This window comes from Sorex fumeus, unplaced genomic scaffold (genome assembly GCF_029834395.1).
Source record: "Sorex fumeus unplaced genomic scaffold, SorFum_2.1 ptg000044l, whole genome shotgun sequence".
Lineage (NCBI taxonomy): Eukaryota > Metazoa > Chordata > Mammalia > Eulipotyphla > Soricidae > Sorex > Sorex fumeus.
Window position 1 is genome coordinate 60,121,584 of NW_026606101.1, and position 16,175 is coordinate 60,137,758.

At 39.9% G+C, this 16,175-nt stretch overlaps 1 protein-coding gene across 1 annotated transcript in view; it reads right to left on the minus strand.

Moving 5' to 3' along the window:
- ATP13A5 (ATPase 13A5) overlaps window positions 1-16,175 on the minus strand; it is a 138,838-nt gene that overhangs the window by 33,337 nt on the left and 89,326 nt on the right. Inside the window, exons 17-22 of the mRNA XM_056121960.1 lie at window positions 15,973-16,090; window positions 11,301-11,425; window positions 9,990-10,150; window positions 7,090-7,215; window positions 5,782-5,861; window positions 2,476-2,518 (exon numbers count right to left, since the gene is read on the minus strand). Coding sequence (XP_055977935.1) covers window positions 2,476-2,518; window positions 5,782-5,861; window positions 7,090-7,215; window positions 9,990-10,150; window positions 11,301-11,425; window positions 15,973-16,090 — 653 coding nt within the window. The remainder of the gene's footprint in view (window positions 1-2,475; window positions 2,519-5,781; window positions 5,862-7,089; window positions 7,216-9,989; window positions 10,151-11,300; window positions 11,426-15,972; window positions 16,091-16,175) is intronic.

The window sequence follows — 16,175 nt, forward strand, 5'->3', positions numbered from 1 at the left end:
CTTTAATAAACTTATTAACAAGGTAACAACTCTCGTAATTCTTATAGTTAGCAAATCAAAATCATGAGCCACGAGAAAAGATATTTTCCCTCATTTTCCCCTCACCACCCAACAACTAATCCTCATTTTTTCCTCACCACCCAACAAACTAACCTGTGAAATGAAGTATCTTCCCAGAGAATCTTCACTGGAGCTAAGGATTAGATCATACTTAAAGACTTGTAGAACATACATTACCTCAATGAAAAAAGGGGCTCATTCATTTTTTATCCAGAAGGAAAACTGTCCAGAGTGCATAGACCAGAGACTATATTAGTCAGGCTACTCACCTCACCTGATTTCTGCAAAAATTTCATGGATGTACAGAGACTGTGGCTTTCTATAATTCTGTATTTTGTTCTCTAGATGTCATATGTCACCTGATATTTATTTTCCTGCCTCCCCTCACCCGCCTTTATATCTATTTTGTATCTTCATGATTTCAGTAGAGAGTTTCATGCATGATTCTTTCCTGTACTAGGAAGTGACCTCTTTATGGGTAGGAGATATATATATATATATGTATATACATATATATATATATCAGAAACCTTGATTTCTAGGTTTTGTTCTGAACTCCAGGACAGTAGTGTGAATGAGTACTTATTTTAGATTTTGAGATACAGAATAACAACCAGTTGCTTCTCATAAAACCTAAAACAGGAAAACTCCTAACACATCTCTAAAGATGAGTATTATTTCCCACAAAACTGAAACTCTAAGAAGGAAGTAGTACAAGCATCAAATAAACCTGGGAATTCCAGACAATTCTCTTCACCACTTGTCCCACATATTAGTTATGAAATAATATTATGTATACACAAATATTTGACGCAAGCTCCTGTTTCAACCATGTCTTCAAAATTCAAATTATAAAACATGTTCTATCTACCTTGTGGTTGTATATGAGAAAGAATATGTTGAAAATCATTCTGTTTCACTAAGATCATGTAAAGAACCAAGAAGCTTGGTTTAGAATTTCTTTGAGTCTAAGGACTTTTGGATAAAGCACAATTTCAAAGAGAGAAATTCAGTAGCACAGAGTGTAGAGCACTTGCCTTGCATGCAGCTGGGCTGATTCGATCCCCAACATTTATGGTCCCCTAATATGGTCCCCTAATCACCACCAGGGGTGATCACTGAATGTAGACTGAGAAGTAAGTCCTGAGTGCAGCTGGGTGTGGCCCAAACCAAAATAAAACAAACTCTTGAGTAGATTTCTGATAGGAATACAATTTATACATAATTTTAATCCTTGAACCATCAGTTTAAAAATTTCTTGCCATCAAGACTTTACCAGATCTATGATTTGCAGCTAGGGGCTGAGAAGAGTGTATCACCATTAAATCATTTTCTTTTCTTCGGGGTGTCTCAAGCAGGTCTGCTTTCTAAACCACCTAGCCAACTGGACCAGACACTTTAACACTGGGTCTGAAGAGTAGATCGCTTTCAATGTTTCTGGGGGCCACCAGAGCCACAGGACCACACTTTGTAAGCTCAGCACACACCAGGAAAAGTAGTAGTACTCTACTACTTCAAGTGTTTTCCTGGTGTGCGCTGAGCTTACAAAGTGCAATACCAGAAATACCAGGAATTGCACGTGAGACTTTGTGCATGCAAGACATATGCTCCTTTCCTTTGAGCTTTCTCTCTAGACGCATTTCTTTATTGATAATATGAGAGATTTAACCTAGTTTCTCTAGTAAAGCTTCTCGGGATTGGAAATTTGGGACTTTAAGTAGCCTCTTTTAGGCCAGCCCGGTATTCTAGGGGAAAGGACAGTTCAGATAGAGAAGGGAGCACCAAATGGAGGGTGTTTGGAGGATCCTCCCAGGAGGGGAGATGCAGGTTGAAAGTAGACTGGATTTTGCCACTCAATGCCTCTCAATGCCACTCAATGCCTCTTTTGCTGATCACAACACCCAAAAGGAGAGAGAAAACAAAAGGAGAGAGAAAACAAAAGGCCTACAGTGGCAGGGGGGGATGGGGGAATGGTGGGGGAGGGATATTATCCTTGGTGGTGGAAAATGGGCACTGGTGGAGGGATGGGTATTTGATCATGGTATGACCGAAATCCAAGCACAAAAATTTGTAAATCTACAACTGTACCTCATGGTGTTTCACTAATAAAAAATAAATTCAAAAAAAGAAAAGAAAAGAAAAAGTAGCCTCTTTTAAAAAAAAAATCACTCTAAAAAATAAATAAATAAATAAAAATCACTCTAGAAATTGCCGGAAAACAGTTAAAGTGGTTCAACTTCTCACTTTGCTACTATTTGTCTCCAAACTGCAGTCAGGCAGAAATGGAAATAATAGTAAAATTAGCAGGTGATTTCTAAAAAGTGGGTGAGAAGAATGAATGAGCCCAGTGAACTGTAAGAATTTGCAGAGGGATATTCGTGACCTGCCAATGTTAATAGAAGTAATTCTACTCACCCCACAGTCATTTGCTCCATCTCCACACATGCCCACATAATAACTGCAAGGAAAAAAGAAGAGTTGGTATCTTTCCACTTGAGTGATTTTCATCATAACTAACTACCATGTTTACAGGTATCTGTATGTATGTGTGTTTGTTTACATCCTGAACACATGTGGAATCCAATACAAGGAAAATGAATTGGAGAGAAATTTTTCATACACCTCAGCATTAGATATGAAAATATGAAAGTACACATCTCAAGATGGTGTATGTGGGCAACAGACACATGCATAGCACCACATGTGGCAGCAATACATGGACACACTAACACCCAGACTTGGTCAGCACATGGGTGTGCTTCCTTTGTTCATCTTGGCATTTATAAGGTCTCTTCAAGGCTTCTGCTCATGGGGTTTTCTACCAAGGTAAGAGTCTGTTGCTAGGGTAGTTGTCAAGGGGTAGAGTTGGGAGCAGCTTATGTTCTTTGAAATTCCTTTCCTGATCTTTTTTCCTGCTGGAACTTCTCTGGGTGTTGGTTGGGGGCAGTGGGGTAGGGGTGGGGGTGAGGGTCTGTGCTGGCACCTGGTAAAGGTCTTACCAGGCCTTAGTTTCTTTCTTCTTTAAAATTAATTAATTATTTTTTTTATTGAATCACCAAAAGATAGAGCATTACAAAATTGTTCATGATTCCGTTTCGGTCATACAGTGTTTTAATACCCGTCCCTTCACCATTGTAATTTCCCAGCACCAGTGACCCCAGTTTCGCTACCAGCCCTTCAAGCCACCCTCCCACCCCAGCCTGCCTCTTTGGCAAGGCCTTAGTTTCTGTGTCCACAGGTGGGTTTTTGTGGCCTTGGAGATAATGGTTTTATTACTTTCCAGGAGTCCATTGATGTGGGGGGTCGGGGGAAGTAGGGCTCTTCCCTACCTACCGGCCTGTTTGATTATATGTACCAAGGCCAAGTTTAAGAATGTGCAATCATATCATAGCACTTCCTACTCAACCTAATGCACAGATCATAACCAAATCCATCTGTGTTTTGGTGGCTGACTGCTGCTGAGAGTTCAGACACTAGAATGAGAAACATTTGGAAAATGATCTAACAGATCTAACTAGGGACATACACATAAATTCTTGATGCATCTTGGAGTGAAAATGAAATAATATGCTCTCCATCTAGACCTGTTTGATGTGCAGACATAATGACATAAATAAAAGACCAAATATTAAAGTTGTCACCAAAGGAATTTCTGATGCAAGACATACTCTTCTATTATAAGTAAATAATGTCTTGTAAGTACTGATTAGTGACAATACTATTAAAAGAACAGCTACAATTTTGCAAAATCACATGGAACAATGACAGTACAGGGAAAAGTTCTCAGAGAACTTTACTGACACTTAAGAAATTACGATTCTTATAGGCCACACATGATCAAATGCAAATAAATCCATAAAGTCAACTAGTATATGGCTGTTCTATATGAAAATTACCCTAAAAACATTTACATGAACTTGTACTTATGGCATGACTGTGCCTTTGATGATGGCATCCTTTCTTCGGAATTGAAGCATTTGTCTAGTCTCTAGATCACACCAAGAACTTTATGCACATTGCTAATGATAAAAGGCATGAAGAGAAAAATCAGAAAATTGAGAAGACACTTTATTCAGGAGATCTCTTTCTGAATTGATTTTTCTTTTGGGAAATGCGGCTTTTCAAAATTAACAGTCAAGTTGGCAAAATTTCTCAGGTGTTTGAGAATGGTAAAATTACTTTCTACAGTCAATATTACATAACGATCATGTAAGAGATGGCACTGGTAACTAATCCAGCCTCAAGGCACTATGGGAATAAATGGGAAGATTTTGGAACTTCCCTCAGAATGCTTAGGCAACAAAAAATAATAGTAAAAGGCCGGCTCCTGATTTTTACCTAGCACTTATCAGCAATTATCTAAAGTTTCACTCAGACCTGTTCCTTTTCACATCCCCACAGTCTATCATTTGTAGTTTTTGCAGCAAGTAATAAGTCAGGCCTAAGAAAGAACCATTTCTCTGTGATACAATTAGGTTATCATGTGTGTGATGTCCTTGAAGAATACAAGAAAGAGATATGTATTTCTTCTTTTGATTATTACTTTGGTCTCAAGACCTAACCCCTGGCAGAGCCGAATACAAATACCTGTACACCTTATTCCTAAAGGATCTGAAATTGTTTGTGAATCTTCTTATGGAGATTCCATGTGATAACACTTACTTCCCCAATGTTTCCATCCCCAAATTATACTCGCCCTACTGGTTTTGGCTTGTTTTGTTTTGCTTAGTTTTAGGATCACATCCAGAGGTCTCAGTGCTCTTGACTCTGCACCCAGAAATCACTCCTGGCAGGACTTAGAGGACCGTATGTGGTACTGGGGATAGGACCAGACTGGCTGTATGTAAAACAAGTGCTGTTCCAGTTTCACTATCACTCTGGCCCCTTATCCTAGAATTGCAATTCTCTGTATTTCAGCAAGAAATCTTCCTTTAATGTGGTGTATGGATCAACAAAATTTTTAAAGATCTCTGGAGTGAACAACTTCTACAATGGCATTCACCTTTTAAATGTTATTAATGGAATAATATAATATACTCCCTCAAGTGTGGTATGGACGTAGTGACCAGAGACTCTGACAGATAATACAGCAAAAATGAAGCTAAAATCCTTCAAAGATGAGGATATGAAAAATACGGACCCTTGGGCTGGACCAACAGTAGAGTGAGTCACCCTTGCACAAGGTGACCCAGGTTCTATTCCTGGCACCACATATGGTTCCCTGAGCCAACCAGAAGTGATCTCTGAGTGCAGAGCTATGAGTCCACCCTGAGCACATGACCCAAAGACAAAAAAGAAAAATTGGTGATGCATTCCTACCCCTGCAGGCTCTATTTGCTTGTCCACACTGGGGACAACCAGTTCCATACTGCAAAATTCCTTACAATATGACCCCTGCAGCAAGAACCAAAAGGTGATTTGTTTAACAGCCAGTAAAGCACTGAGACTCAGTCCAACCAGACACAGGAACTGAATCCCACCAGCAACACCTGAGTGAGGCAGGTGGCAGAACCTTCTGCTCAAGTGTTGAGCTGCCTGCAATCAGCCACTGTTGGATTGCAACTTGTAAAAACCCTGAACCTGAAGACTCGGCTACTCCACACCTGAGTTCCCCACCCACAAACATGAATCCTAATAATGTATTTCTAAGTCACTAAATCTTGGGGTCACTTGTTACGTAGAACTGCCAACAATACTCTCCTTGCATACAGCAACACCTACTTTAACTTTTGAAATTCTTCAATAAGACTTGATTTTTGCCCAGGTGACATTCTTGCAAAAATGGTTCCATTCACCAGAATCTAAAGAGAAAAATAATCATTGAAATAATGCTTCTTAAGAACAAGAACAGTCCTGAGAAATCATTCTTGGACGCCATTTTAAGGTAATTTTGAATGCTTTGTCATTAAACCAAGTGCCAGGAGAAGAAACAGTGCAATTTAATGCCTTAAAATCTAACTCACTTTCAGTCCTTTATCACAAAACTCTATTGCTTCTTAACAGAGCTGTGCTTCAAGATGGGGTAAACTTTAATTAATAATAATTAGTAGAAAGTAGCAGAACATATGGTTTTTAAATGCTTAAGGAAATGCAGTTATTTTTATTGAACACAGTCTCCATAATTACAGCACAGACAAGAAAAGAGGAAGAGACTGGAAGTTGAGAGAGTGCTAGTCTCATTTCTGTCCCAACTAACTGTGCAAATGTTCAGTGAGTGACTTAACCACTTTGAGTCTCAGCTTTCCCTTTTCAAAATGAAGAATGAGAGTGACGAGAGAGATATACAGCAGGCAGGACTCTTGCCTTGTACACAGCTGACCCGGGATCAATTCCTGCTGTCCCATGTGGTCCTCTGAGCACCACTATAAGTAACTCCTGAGTGCAGAGCCAGAAGTGACCCCTGAGTATCACCAGGTGTGGCCCCCAAACAAAAACAAAACAACATAAAGTGGAAATAAGACTAATAGCTCTCTAAAAGCCTTTGGTCTTTGCCTTGAAAGGGAACAGAATGTTTATGGCCTTGCTAGCAGCTGGTTTCTGCCCTCAGCTTGTGCTCCACTTTCCTGTCTCACATTGAAAGCACAACCCCACATGATGCTGTTTCCAAACAGACCCACAGAAAACAATACACCAAGATATTTTGGAAATAAAACAGGGGTCTTTGTTTTTTTCCTGTCTAATTTCAGAATCTAGACATGAACAGAACAGAGAGAAGCCTACTCTGAGCTGGCTTTCAGAGAGAAACTGACCCACAAAGTGGTGCCATATTTAGAAGCCTCTGGATGGGAGTTGCCTGGCAGAGGGGAGCAGGGACTGGGATAGAACTCAGACTCTGAAACGGAGTTATGTGGCTCTGTAGGGTCACGCTTAAGTTTGTTGGACTTGGACATTTCTGAAGCAGCCACAACCCTCTGGGATGTTTATTCCCTAAATCTGAGGCAACTTCGCTAATGATTATCTCCACCCCTCTCCTCCGTTTTTATAACTTCCTACTTTGAGGAATTAAACACTCTAATTTCCAATACTTACTTTTGGAAGCAGGCTGTTAAAATGCTGAATTATCACTTGGTATGATTTCCCACTCATTGCAAAATGATAAGAGCCCACTCTTTCTCCACCAGGCACTAAACTGTTCCCGATGTTAATGTAGGTTTCCTGAAATCAGAAGGACATAATTCTATGACAGCCCCTGTCTCTTCTCCCCTACGTTATTGAAAAGAAATGTACTCATGTTACATCAGTGTGAAGTCCAGCAAAGATATAATGCGTCACTTGCTCACGGCACCCATATTAAAAAAGACATTCAAAATGTCTCTCCAAATTTAAGGAATATATCACACTTTGACAGCATGATGATCTTGATCCTGTGCTGGGAGATAATATGTGTGTATTGACACACATATAGAAATAGAAATAGAATAGAAATAGAAATAGAATAAAATAGAAATAGAATAGAAAAAATTATTCTAAGTTAGCAGTTACTGATTTCAAGTAAACCCAAAAGCACTCTTGCTTCCTTTTCATCATCTTCATACATCTTATATTTCCCTAAGATCTCTAACTATTCACTCATCCATCTGCTCAAAATACTATGCTCAAATTCTTCATTGAAAATAGGTAGACTTCTTTGGAGCTAGAGCAATAGTACAGCGGGCATGGTGCTTGCCTTGCATGTTGTTGACCTGTGTTTGATACCCAGCATCCTATATGGGCCCTTGAGCACTGCCAGGAGTGATTTCTGGGTGCAGAGTCAGGAGTTACCTCTGAGAATGGCCAGGTGTTTCCCTCAAACAAAACACACACACACACACACACACACACACACACACACACACACACACCAAAAAAACAAAATAGATACTCTTCCTTCAGAGTCTAACTTCTTTTAGCACCTGACCTCTGTTCTCCCCCGTAGCTAACCTGTTGTCTCATGGCACCCAGATCCTACTCCACACCCTAAGTTCCACTGCACCAGCCTTACTCTTATGCTGAAACTCTTCCTCTCATCTTTGGTCTGTAATTGTATCTGTCAATGTGTCTTGTCCAGCTTGGTTCTGACACAAGAAAAAGCAGTTGATGAGGTATCTGTACTCACCAGGTCAATAGCTGATGGTGATTTTCTTCATGTAACATTTCTAAGAAGACCTTACATTTGTGTAGGACTTTGAACTCAAATAGTACAGTAGGAAATGACACAAATTTATTCATTAGTGAAATCCACTTTAGTGAAAGCATTAGATTTGGAAGAAAAAAATTTGATGTGCTGAATTGAGAGACAAGGTGATATAACCCTCCTCTCACTGACCCTTTGCAAAAACAATCACACACAAAAAAACATGTTCTCAGGCATTTAACATGACATAAATGGAATCTCCCTTGTTTTTAATTCAAAAGTGGATGGAGGGAGTGGGGTGAGAGGGAGACAGAGAGAAGAAAGAAAGACCTGGCAGTAACCAAAACTTCAGAGAGGGATTAAAACTCATAAATGGTGGTAAGAGTAGATTGCTTGTTTAAAAATTGTGATGGTCGAACCAAGGCAATGGTACAGCAGGTAGGGATTTGTCTTGCACATAATTGACCTGGGTTCAATTACTCAGACTCTATATAGTTCCCCTAACTTTCCAGGAGTGGTCTTTGAGGGCAGAAACAAGACTAACCCCTGAGTACCACTGGTTGTGGCCCAAAAAGCAAAAAAATAAAAACAAAAATGATGTGATGACCTGATTTTTGTCACGTAGTGAAACTGAGGCAACAGGCAATAATGCATTTGCAAGTGGAACTATAAGAAAACAGCACCAGATATCAGCTAAAGGGAGAAGAGAGAGAGAGAGAGAGAGAGAGTGTGTGAGAGAGAGAGAGAGACACAGAGAGAGAGACAGAGACAGAGACAAAGAGAGACAGAGAGAGATACGGAGAAAGAATATGTCACCGTCCATAGCACTTCATTGGGAATTGAATCTCTATCCTCTCAGGGCAGGGATAGGGCTACTATATGCAGCTGTGTAGTTTACACAGAACCTAAACATTCCAAAGAGCTCATCTTCCAGGAAGAATTTTCACAGTTTATTATCTAGTGCAGCATCTCTTTGAATTCACACAAAGGCAGAGGTGCTACATTTAGTAACAAGTGGTGCTGTACTCAGTTCTTAATAGGAGACACCCATCCCATCAACAGTGGGCAGGAAATTTAGGGTACAGGGAAGCCCAATAAGCCCAACAACTATCAACTTCAGGTCTTAAGCACAGTACTACCTAAATGTTAATGGATTGGGGTGAAATCAAACTGATTTGAATTTTATTTCTTGCGCTGCAACTCCCCAGTTTTGTGTGTGTGTGTGTGTGTGTGTGTGTGTGTGTGTGTGTGTGTGTGTTGCTTGGGCAAATTTACCTAAGGAGGCCCCAGTTCTTTTCATTGTAAAAGGAATAACTTGCTTGGCTGTAGAGACCAACTGTCACAAAGGAAATGTGGTTCTCAAGTACAAGTGCATGTCAGAATCACCAAGATTCTGATTTCATCAATAAATTTTCAGAATTAAAAAGCTTAAAAACGCTTTCAGGGAATTTCTCTGGCCAGGGCTGAGAAAGGCTAGTGAAAACGCTAAATAAACGGCTAGAGAGAGAGAGAATACAGAGAGTAAGGCAGTTGTCTTGCATGTACCTGCCCCAGGCTTGATCCCATCTCGGGCTCTCCCTACGGCCCCCTGAGCACCACCGGGAGTGACCCCTGAACACAGAGCTAGGAGTAAGCCCAGAGCACAGCTGGGTGTGGTCCCCAAACAAATAAACCAATGCTAAATATTGAATGGAAAACTGTATAAAGCTGCGAGAGTTGTGAGTGATTTTTGACTGTGGTGACTTCTAATGCAGAGATAGAGGGGCCGAGTTCCAGAGCTGTTATTACGTCAGGTCAGGCCCATGGAATTGCTCACATTCTTTCCAGGTCCGTTCTCTTGGCTCTCCACCAACTTCCAGGTCACAGAGGCAGGAAGAAACTTTTCTGGTTCATTGGCTTCAACAAGGATCACTGGGCTTCCCCGGGGAATCATTCCAGAATTCTTTGCCACAGTAATAGCTGTTTGAAGGTTGTCACCTAGATGAAAGTAAAATGAAAGAAAGTCAGTTTGCTTAGGTACTTCCCACTTAACAACCAGAATTTTGAGCTTTCCTTTCAGTCCCCATATCACTTCGTTGGTGCTTTGGGGTGCATGCAGGATTTTCTGTCTCACTATAAGCAGTTTGATCTCCATCTATTCAGGTCTCTCTGCCCCCAGTGGTGTGACACAATGTCTGCTTAGCCCCTCCCCCCCCATTGGTACCTTGCATTATGTCCTGAATATGTGTATTTCCCAAATGTATCACTGTAGCACTGTCCTCCCGTTTTTCATCGATTTGCTCGAGCAGGCCCAGTAACGTCTCCATTCTGAGACTTCTTGCTACTGTGTTTGGCATATAGAATACATCACGAGGAGCTTGCCAGGCTTTGCCGTGCGGGCCAGATACTCTCGTATCTTGCCAGGCTCTCAGAGAGGGGCGGAGGAATCGAACTCGGGTTGGCTGTGTTGGCCGCGTGCAAGGCAAATGCCTTACCGCTGGGCTATTGCTCCAGCCATCCCAAATATGCATGCTTACTTATATAATATATATTATATATTACTTACTCCCAAATATACATGCATAAATAAATAACCAGGTAAGCCCTTTACTGCGAATCTGCTGGGGATTGAAGGCTCTGAATTGTAAACATAAAGTGAGCTCAGTCAGACAGCTTAAAAGCATCTCTGAGATACAGAAGACAAAACCAAGAAAGGGGTACTGAAGGATGAAACCATATTTGGATTTGATTATTATCTGCTCTGCCTGACCTGCCCTCAGGATAGCCTAACAGAGCGTCACAGCCTTTATATAGATATCTCACTGGTGTTCTTGATGAGAACACATTCATTCTGGCATGTAAATACTGCCTGAGCCCATGGCACAAGTCTAGATAGAAAGGGTGGGTGTTACACAAAGTGCATGAGATATGCTCACTGCCTTCAAAGCTTGTGGTTGTGTTGTGGGGAGCGGGGGGGGGGTCATGGGGTCACATGTCTTCTCAGGCAACTGGAGCACTGGGTAACGTGCGTGAGAGTGAAATTTTTTTTTCTTTCTGCCTCGGTTCCATGAACTCCCCATATGTCACAGGGCACACTTCTCTTATGCCTGAGATGTGCTGTACTTGTCCGGCTTCTAGAAACTCTCACCTGTAATCATCACGGTCCTGATGCAAGCCTCCTGCAGTTCTCTGAGGACCGGTGTGGTCTCTTTCTTCAAGCGATTCTCCATTATCAGAAGCCCCAGAAATGCTAACTCTGACTCCACCTTCTCTCTTTAGATTCAGAAAAAAAACATTTGATATTAAAGGGGCTGGAAGAGACAGCATAGTGGGTAAGGCACTTACCTGCCTTGCATATAGTTGGACCCAAATTCAAACTTGAGCGCTGCACCTAGTACCCCAAGGACTAGCAGGAATGATTTCTTAACACAGAGTACTGCCAGGAGTGTCCCAATATTCCTTCCACCACAAAGTGGATTATTAAGGCATTCTCCGGGTTCAAGTTCCTTTTTCAAATGTTCTATCAATGTGATAATGGCACATATTCAAAAATATCAAGAAGGAGATAGTGCAGGAATTAAGGCACGTGGTTTGCATGTAGTCAGTCCCTGTTTGATCTGTGGAACCACCTGGTCTTCTGAGCATAGCTAGATGTGTTCCAGAGGAAGCAGCAGAGCACTGTGGGGTGCAGTTCTGGAGCTGGTGTGGCCTGGGTAATCTGAATTGCAGGACTTGAGCTTCACCGCATCTTTGAACCCTGGTATTGAATTGACGGGCCCAGTTCACCAAGAATTATTGGGTGTGGGGGTTGCTTCCCTCCTGAGCACTATCTGCAAGCCCTCTCCCATTCTTTGTGGGAGCATTGGGCCACACCCCAAAGTGCTCAGACTTACTCCTTTTCCTGTGCTGAGGGTTCACACATGGGGGACAGAAGGGGGCTCAGGGGACCATATGAGGTTCTGAGAATCAAACCCAGGGCAACTGTATGCAAGATGAATATCCTACCAGCTGTACTATTTCTCAAGCCCTCCTTTTAAAAAATAAAATAAAATACTAAAAGCTTATAATGAAAACCAACTATCTTCATCTTCACAATGCCTTTCCCTTCTCTTTTCTAGACTTTATCCACTCATCTCTTCTGGCTGGGCTGCTTCTTCTAGATTTTGCCTTCTTGCTTTTTTATTTAAGCTAAAAGGAAACTGCTATTTTTCAGTGCTCACTTTTCTTATAGTTTAAATTTTTTTTGTAATCACATATGTATGTATAACTGGATAGAAAGTTCCAGAGTTTGCCTTGTTGGATCACTGGCACTGCATATGGTCCACTGAGCATCTCCAAAGATCACTCCTGAGCACAGAACCATGAACATCCCCTGAGTACTGTCGGGTATGGCCCAAGCACTCACCTCCCCCCAAACACCATATATATGTATATGTATATATATATATATATATATAGTGGTATTGATACTGTTTCTTTTCTATCACAATATATATATATACACACACACATAAGTATGTATATATATATGTTTAACTTCAAAATGCTTTTTTGTGGCTTGTAATAATTCTGTTTAATAGCCATTCATTAAGTATCTATAACATGCAGACTAGTGTGGTGAGAGCTGAAAATGGAGTCATTAATTTCAGCTTCCGTCTGTGACCTCCAGGAAAGAAATTCATGGGATCAGTTAAGAATTTAAAGAATTTTCAGAACTTGAAATTGGAGACTGGAAATATCACTGGGTTATATATAGGTGCGATTTCTTCTCTGAAGTAAAATACATCTCAAATGATGATGCTTTTAAAAGACAATTTGGAGATCAAAAATTCTTCCTTGATCTCTTATAGTTCTGTTTCTTGTCCAGAATAGAATCAAGATTGCAAGAGAGGAAGGGGGAGAAGAAACATAGGGCTCTAACTTTTCTGTATACTATCAAGAAATTCTCTGTGCTCAATCCTGAGACTCTCTCCACCTTCCGTAATACCTTACCTGGCATGTAGACTTCTGCAGGTGGATCAACTTTCTGGCATTGCTCTCTGACATGGCTTATGGCTCCAGAGCCTTCTGTACTATTGAGCAGCTGCCTCTCGCTTACTTATCTTGTTTCTAACAGAAAGTAGGCTTACTCTGGTATTGCTTGTTTTCTATCACAGTTGTGAAAGTTTAGAACAAGAGAAAATACAGGATCATTAAACCTTCCTTACGAGAGAGGCCAGAATCATAGAACCGTGGGTAGGGTGTTTGCCTTGTATGCCATTGACCCAGATTCAATTCATGGTATCCCATGATTTCCTAAGCACCATCCAGAGTAATTCCTGAGTACAGAGCATAAAGTAATCCCTGTCACTTGCTGGGTGTGCCCTCCCCTCCACCACCCCAAACACAATAAAAAGGAAGAAGACAAAAAAGAGAGAGATCAGAGTCAGATTTCCTGATAAGATGACACAGACTCAAACTTGATCAGAAAGACAGTGCATAAACTTCTCGGCAGATTAAAGAATAAATTGCTAGGTCTTTCAACAAATGTCCATTCACTAAATAACTACTTTGCTTTAGACATTGCAATAGACACTTTAGCATGTACTCAGAAAACCAGAAATGAATTCTGCCTGTGTGATCTCAGAGAATACAATAAAAGAAAATTGATCTTAATACAGAATTTTCTAAATTCCTATCATTTAACTCCATGATTTTCTATTAAAATCGAGTTAATAATTGTTTAATACCTACAACAAAAATTTGCCCCAGTTTTGATGTGTCTGTTTTATAATCCATCCCCTGTTTATTGCTTCAGATACTTTCGTCTCTTGTCGTTCTACAATTTTCCTAGGAAAATCCTGTCAGAACCTTTGCACCCAATCTTCCTGTTGTCTACAATATTCTGCCTCCATATCCGAAGGTCTTGCTCCCTCATTTGACTAAGCTCTTTTCTCAAATATATTCTCTCAGAGCGTTTCCTTGATTACCCCATGTAAAATGGAATTTTCTGCCATTTTCAATTCTCTGAATACTTTATTTTTTTTTAATCATGGCAGAATGGTTTATGTTTTTTAATCAGAGAATTTATCCCTACTTGATCATACTTGAATAGACTTATTTTATTATTTACTTCCATCAATTAGGATAGAACACACATGAGGATGAGAATTTTATTTCATCCACTTCTTAATCCTCAGATCTTGAAGAACATAGTTACGCTCAAATTTCTGTTTAGCTATAATAAAGTTCAACATGAATTTCCTTATTTTTTCAATTAAAGGAAGAATCTCGATAAATTATTCTCTGCCTGTCCCCTACCATCACCCCCCTGCCCACGTCCTTTGAAGAAACTCTACTTAAAGCCATCCGTTTTTGGAATATTTTGATTTATTCCTTAAGTGGGAAAGTTTTCTAAATATCACTTGATTCTAAAATAATCAAGACCTCAATCCCTTACATTGCTTGAAATTGTAACTAAATTCCAAGAAGCAAATTGAACTCCTAATAGTCTTTGGGAAAACATATGATAATTGGAAATTAAGCATGCTTTATCGTCATTTTCCTCTTTTGTTACATATATAATAATGCCTATTTCACTAAAGCATCACAGCTGTGTTGATGTGTACAGCTGGGTGGTGGCTACTCTCACTACATAGAGTTGCTTCACATGTGACTTTCATTATTAAAATTTGTAACTAAAAAAATCACAAAATTCCCTTCTTGAGTGCTAAATCTGAAGGTGTCATAAACCTATTTCAAAATGAACTTTGTAATTTTACTTAGAAGATTAAAACATCATTTTAATGAAAGGGTCCTGACAATCTACGAACAGGAAAAAAAACTGTAAAGAAAGAGCAGTAATTATTAAATAAATTAGAATAGATAATCTCAGGTTGTAAATAGCAAAACTGTACCAAGGATATCTTCAGTTTAAGGCAAGAGGCTAATTCTATATAAAGGAGGATCTCTCTAAAGAAACACACACAAAAAATCAAAGATAAGTAACACAAAAAAACACTTGTTATTCAATTTCCACAGTCTTACTCTATTCCTTTGCGAAAAACAAAAATATTCTTTAATATCTGGAAAAGCTTGAGAGAAAAATTAATCCACAGATTACCCTCTAATGAGGATGATTTCTTTCACTGTTGTAATTAAGAATATTGACATATAAATTTTCATTCACTCTTTCTGCAGATCTGAAGGAGATGTACTATTTACCTCTTAATGAAGTCAAGCAAATTATTCTGGAGACTTTCTTTTCTCCCTTTAACATGTATCTCTCTTGCTTGTCTCTACTTGTCTTTTTCCACTCTGGAGAAATCTGTGTTCTCTCTTGAGCAAGCATTTCCTCTATTTCTCCCATCACATGTTTCTAAATAAGTTTCATTCAATAAAATGATGTTGTTTCACACACTAATACTAATACTAATAATATAATATGAATCTGCAAATCCTCCAAAGTTCCAGATGTCTCCACCCTTCAACCCCTTGGATGTAGGACCCCAAATCAATGCCCACATTATGCAATGATATCGAAGGAGGATTGTTCAGTTTAGACTGGGATGGTAGAAACAAATCAGAGATAACTCACCACTGGTTGGAAATCAAGTGGTCTTGTCTGCTACATTTGTTCTATTACCCACCAGCCTTGTGCTTCGAACTAGTTTTCTCCAGTTGTTTTAAGAGTTGACTATCTCAGATTCAAGAAACAGAATGAGATTTATTCTCCATTTCCTATCACTTTCCTGAGCAAAAGGTGTTCATTTTTTCAACTCTAGGGCTTCTTCACTTTCACACATAAAGCAAAACCTAGTGCTACTTTCTGGAGTCCTTACCTGGATAAACTCTTTGCTTCTGAAATATTCCTCAGCTTCAAGGTTTTATGGGCAAGAGCAATGACACGGAAGCCTTGAACTGTGTAATTCTTCAGTTCATTTTGGAAATTCTTGGGCACTTACAGGAAAAGGAAACACATCAATGTATGGTCACAATGAAATCCACCCACTCCTAAGCAAGACTTTGGGATGAAGTCACTATT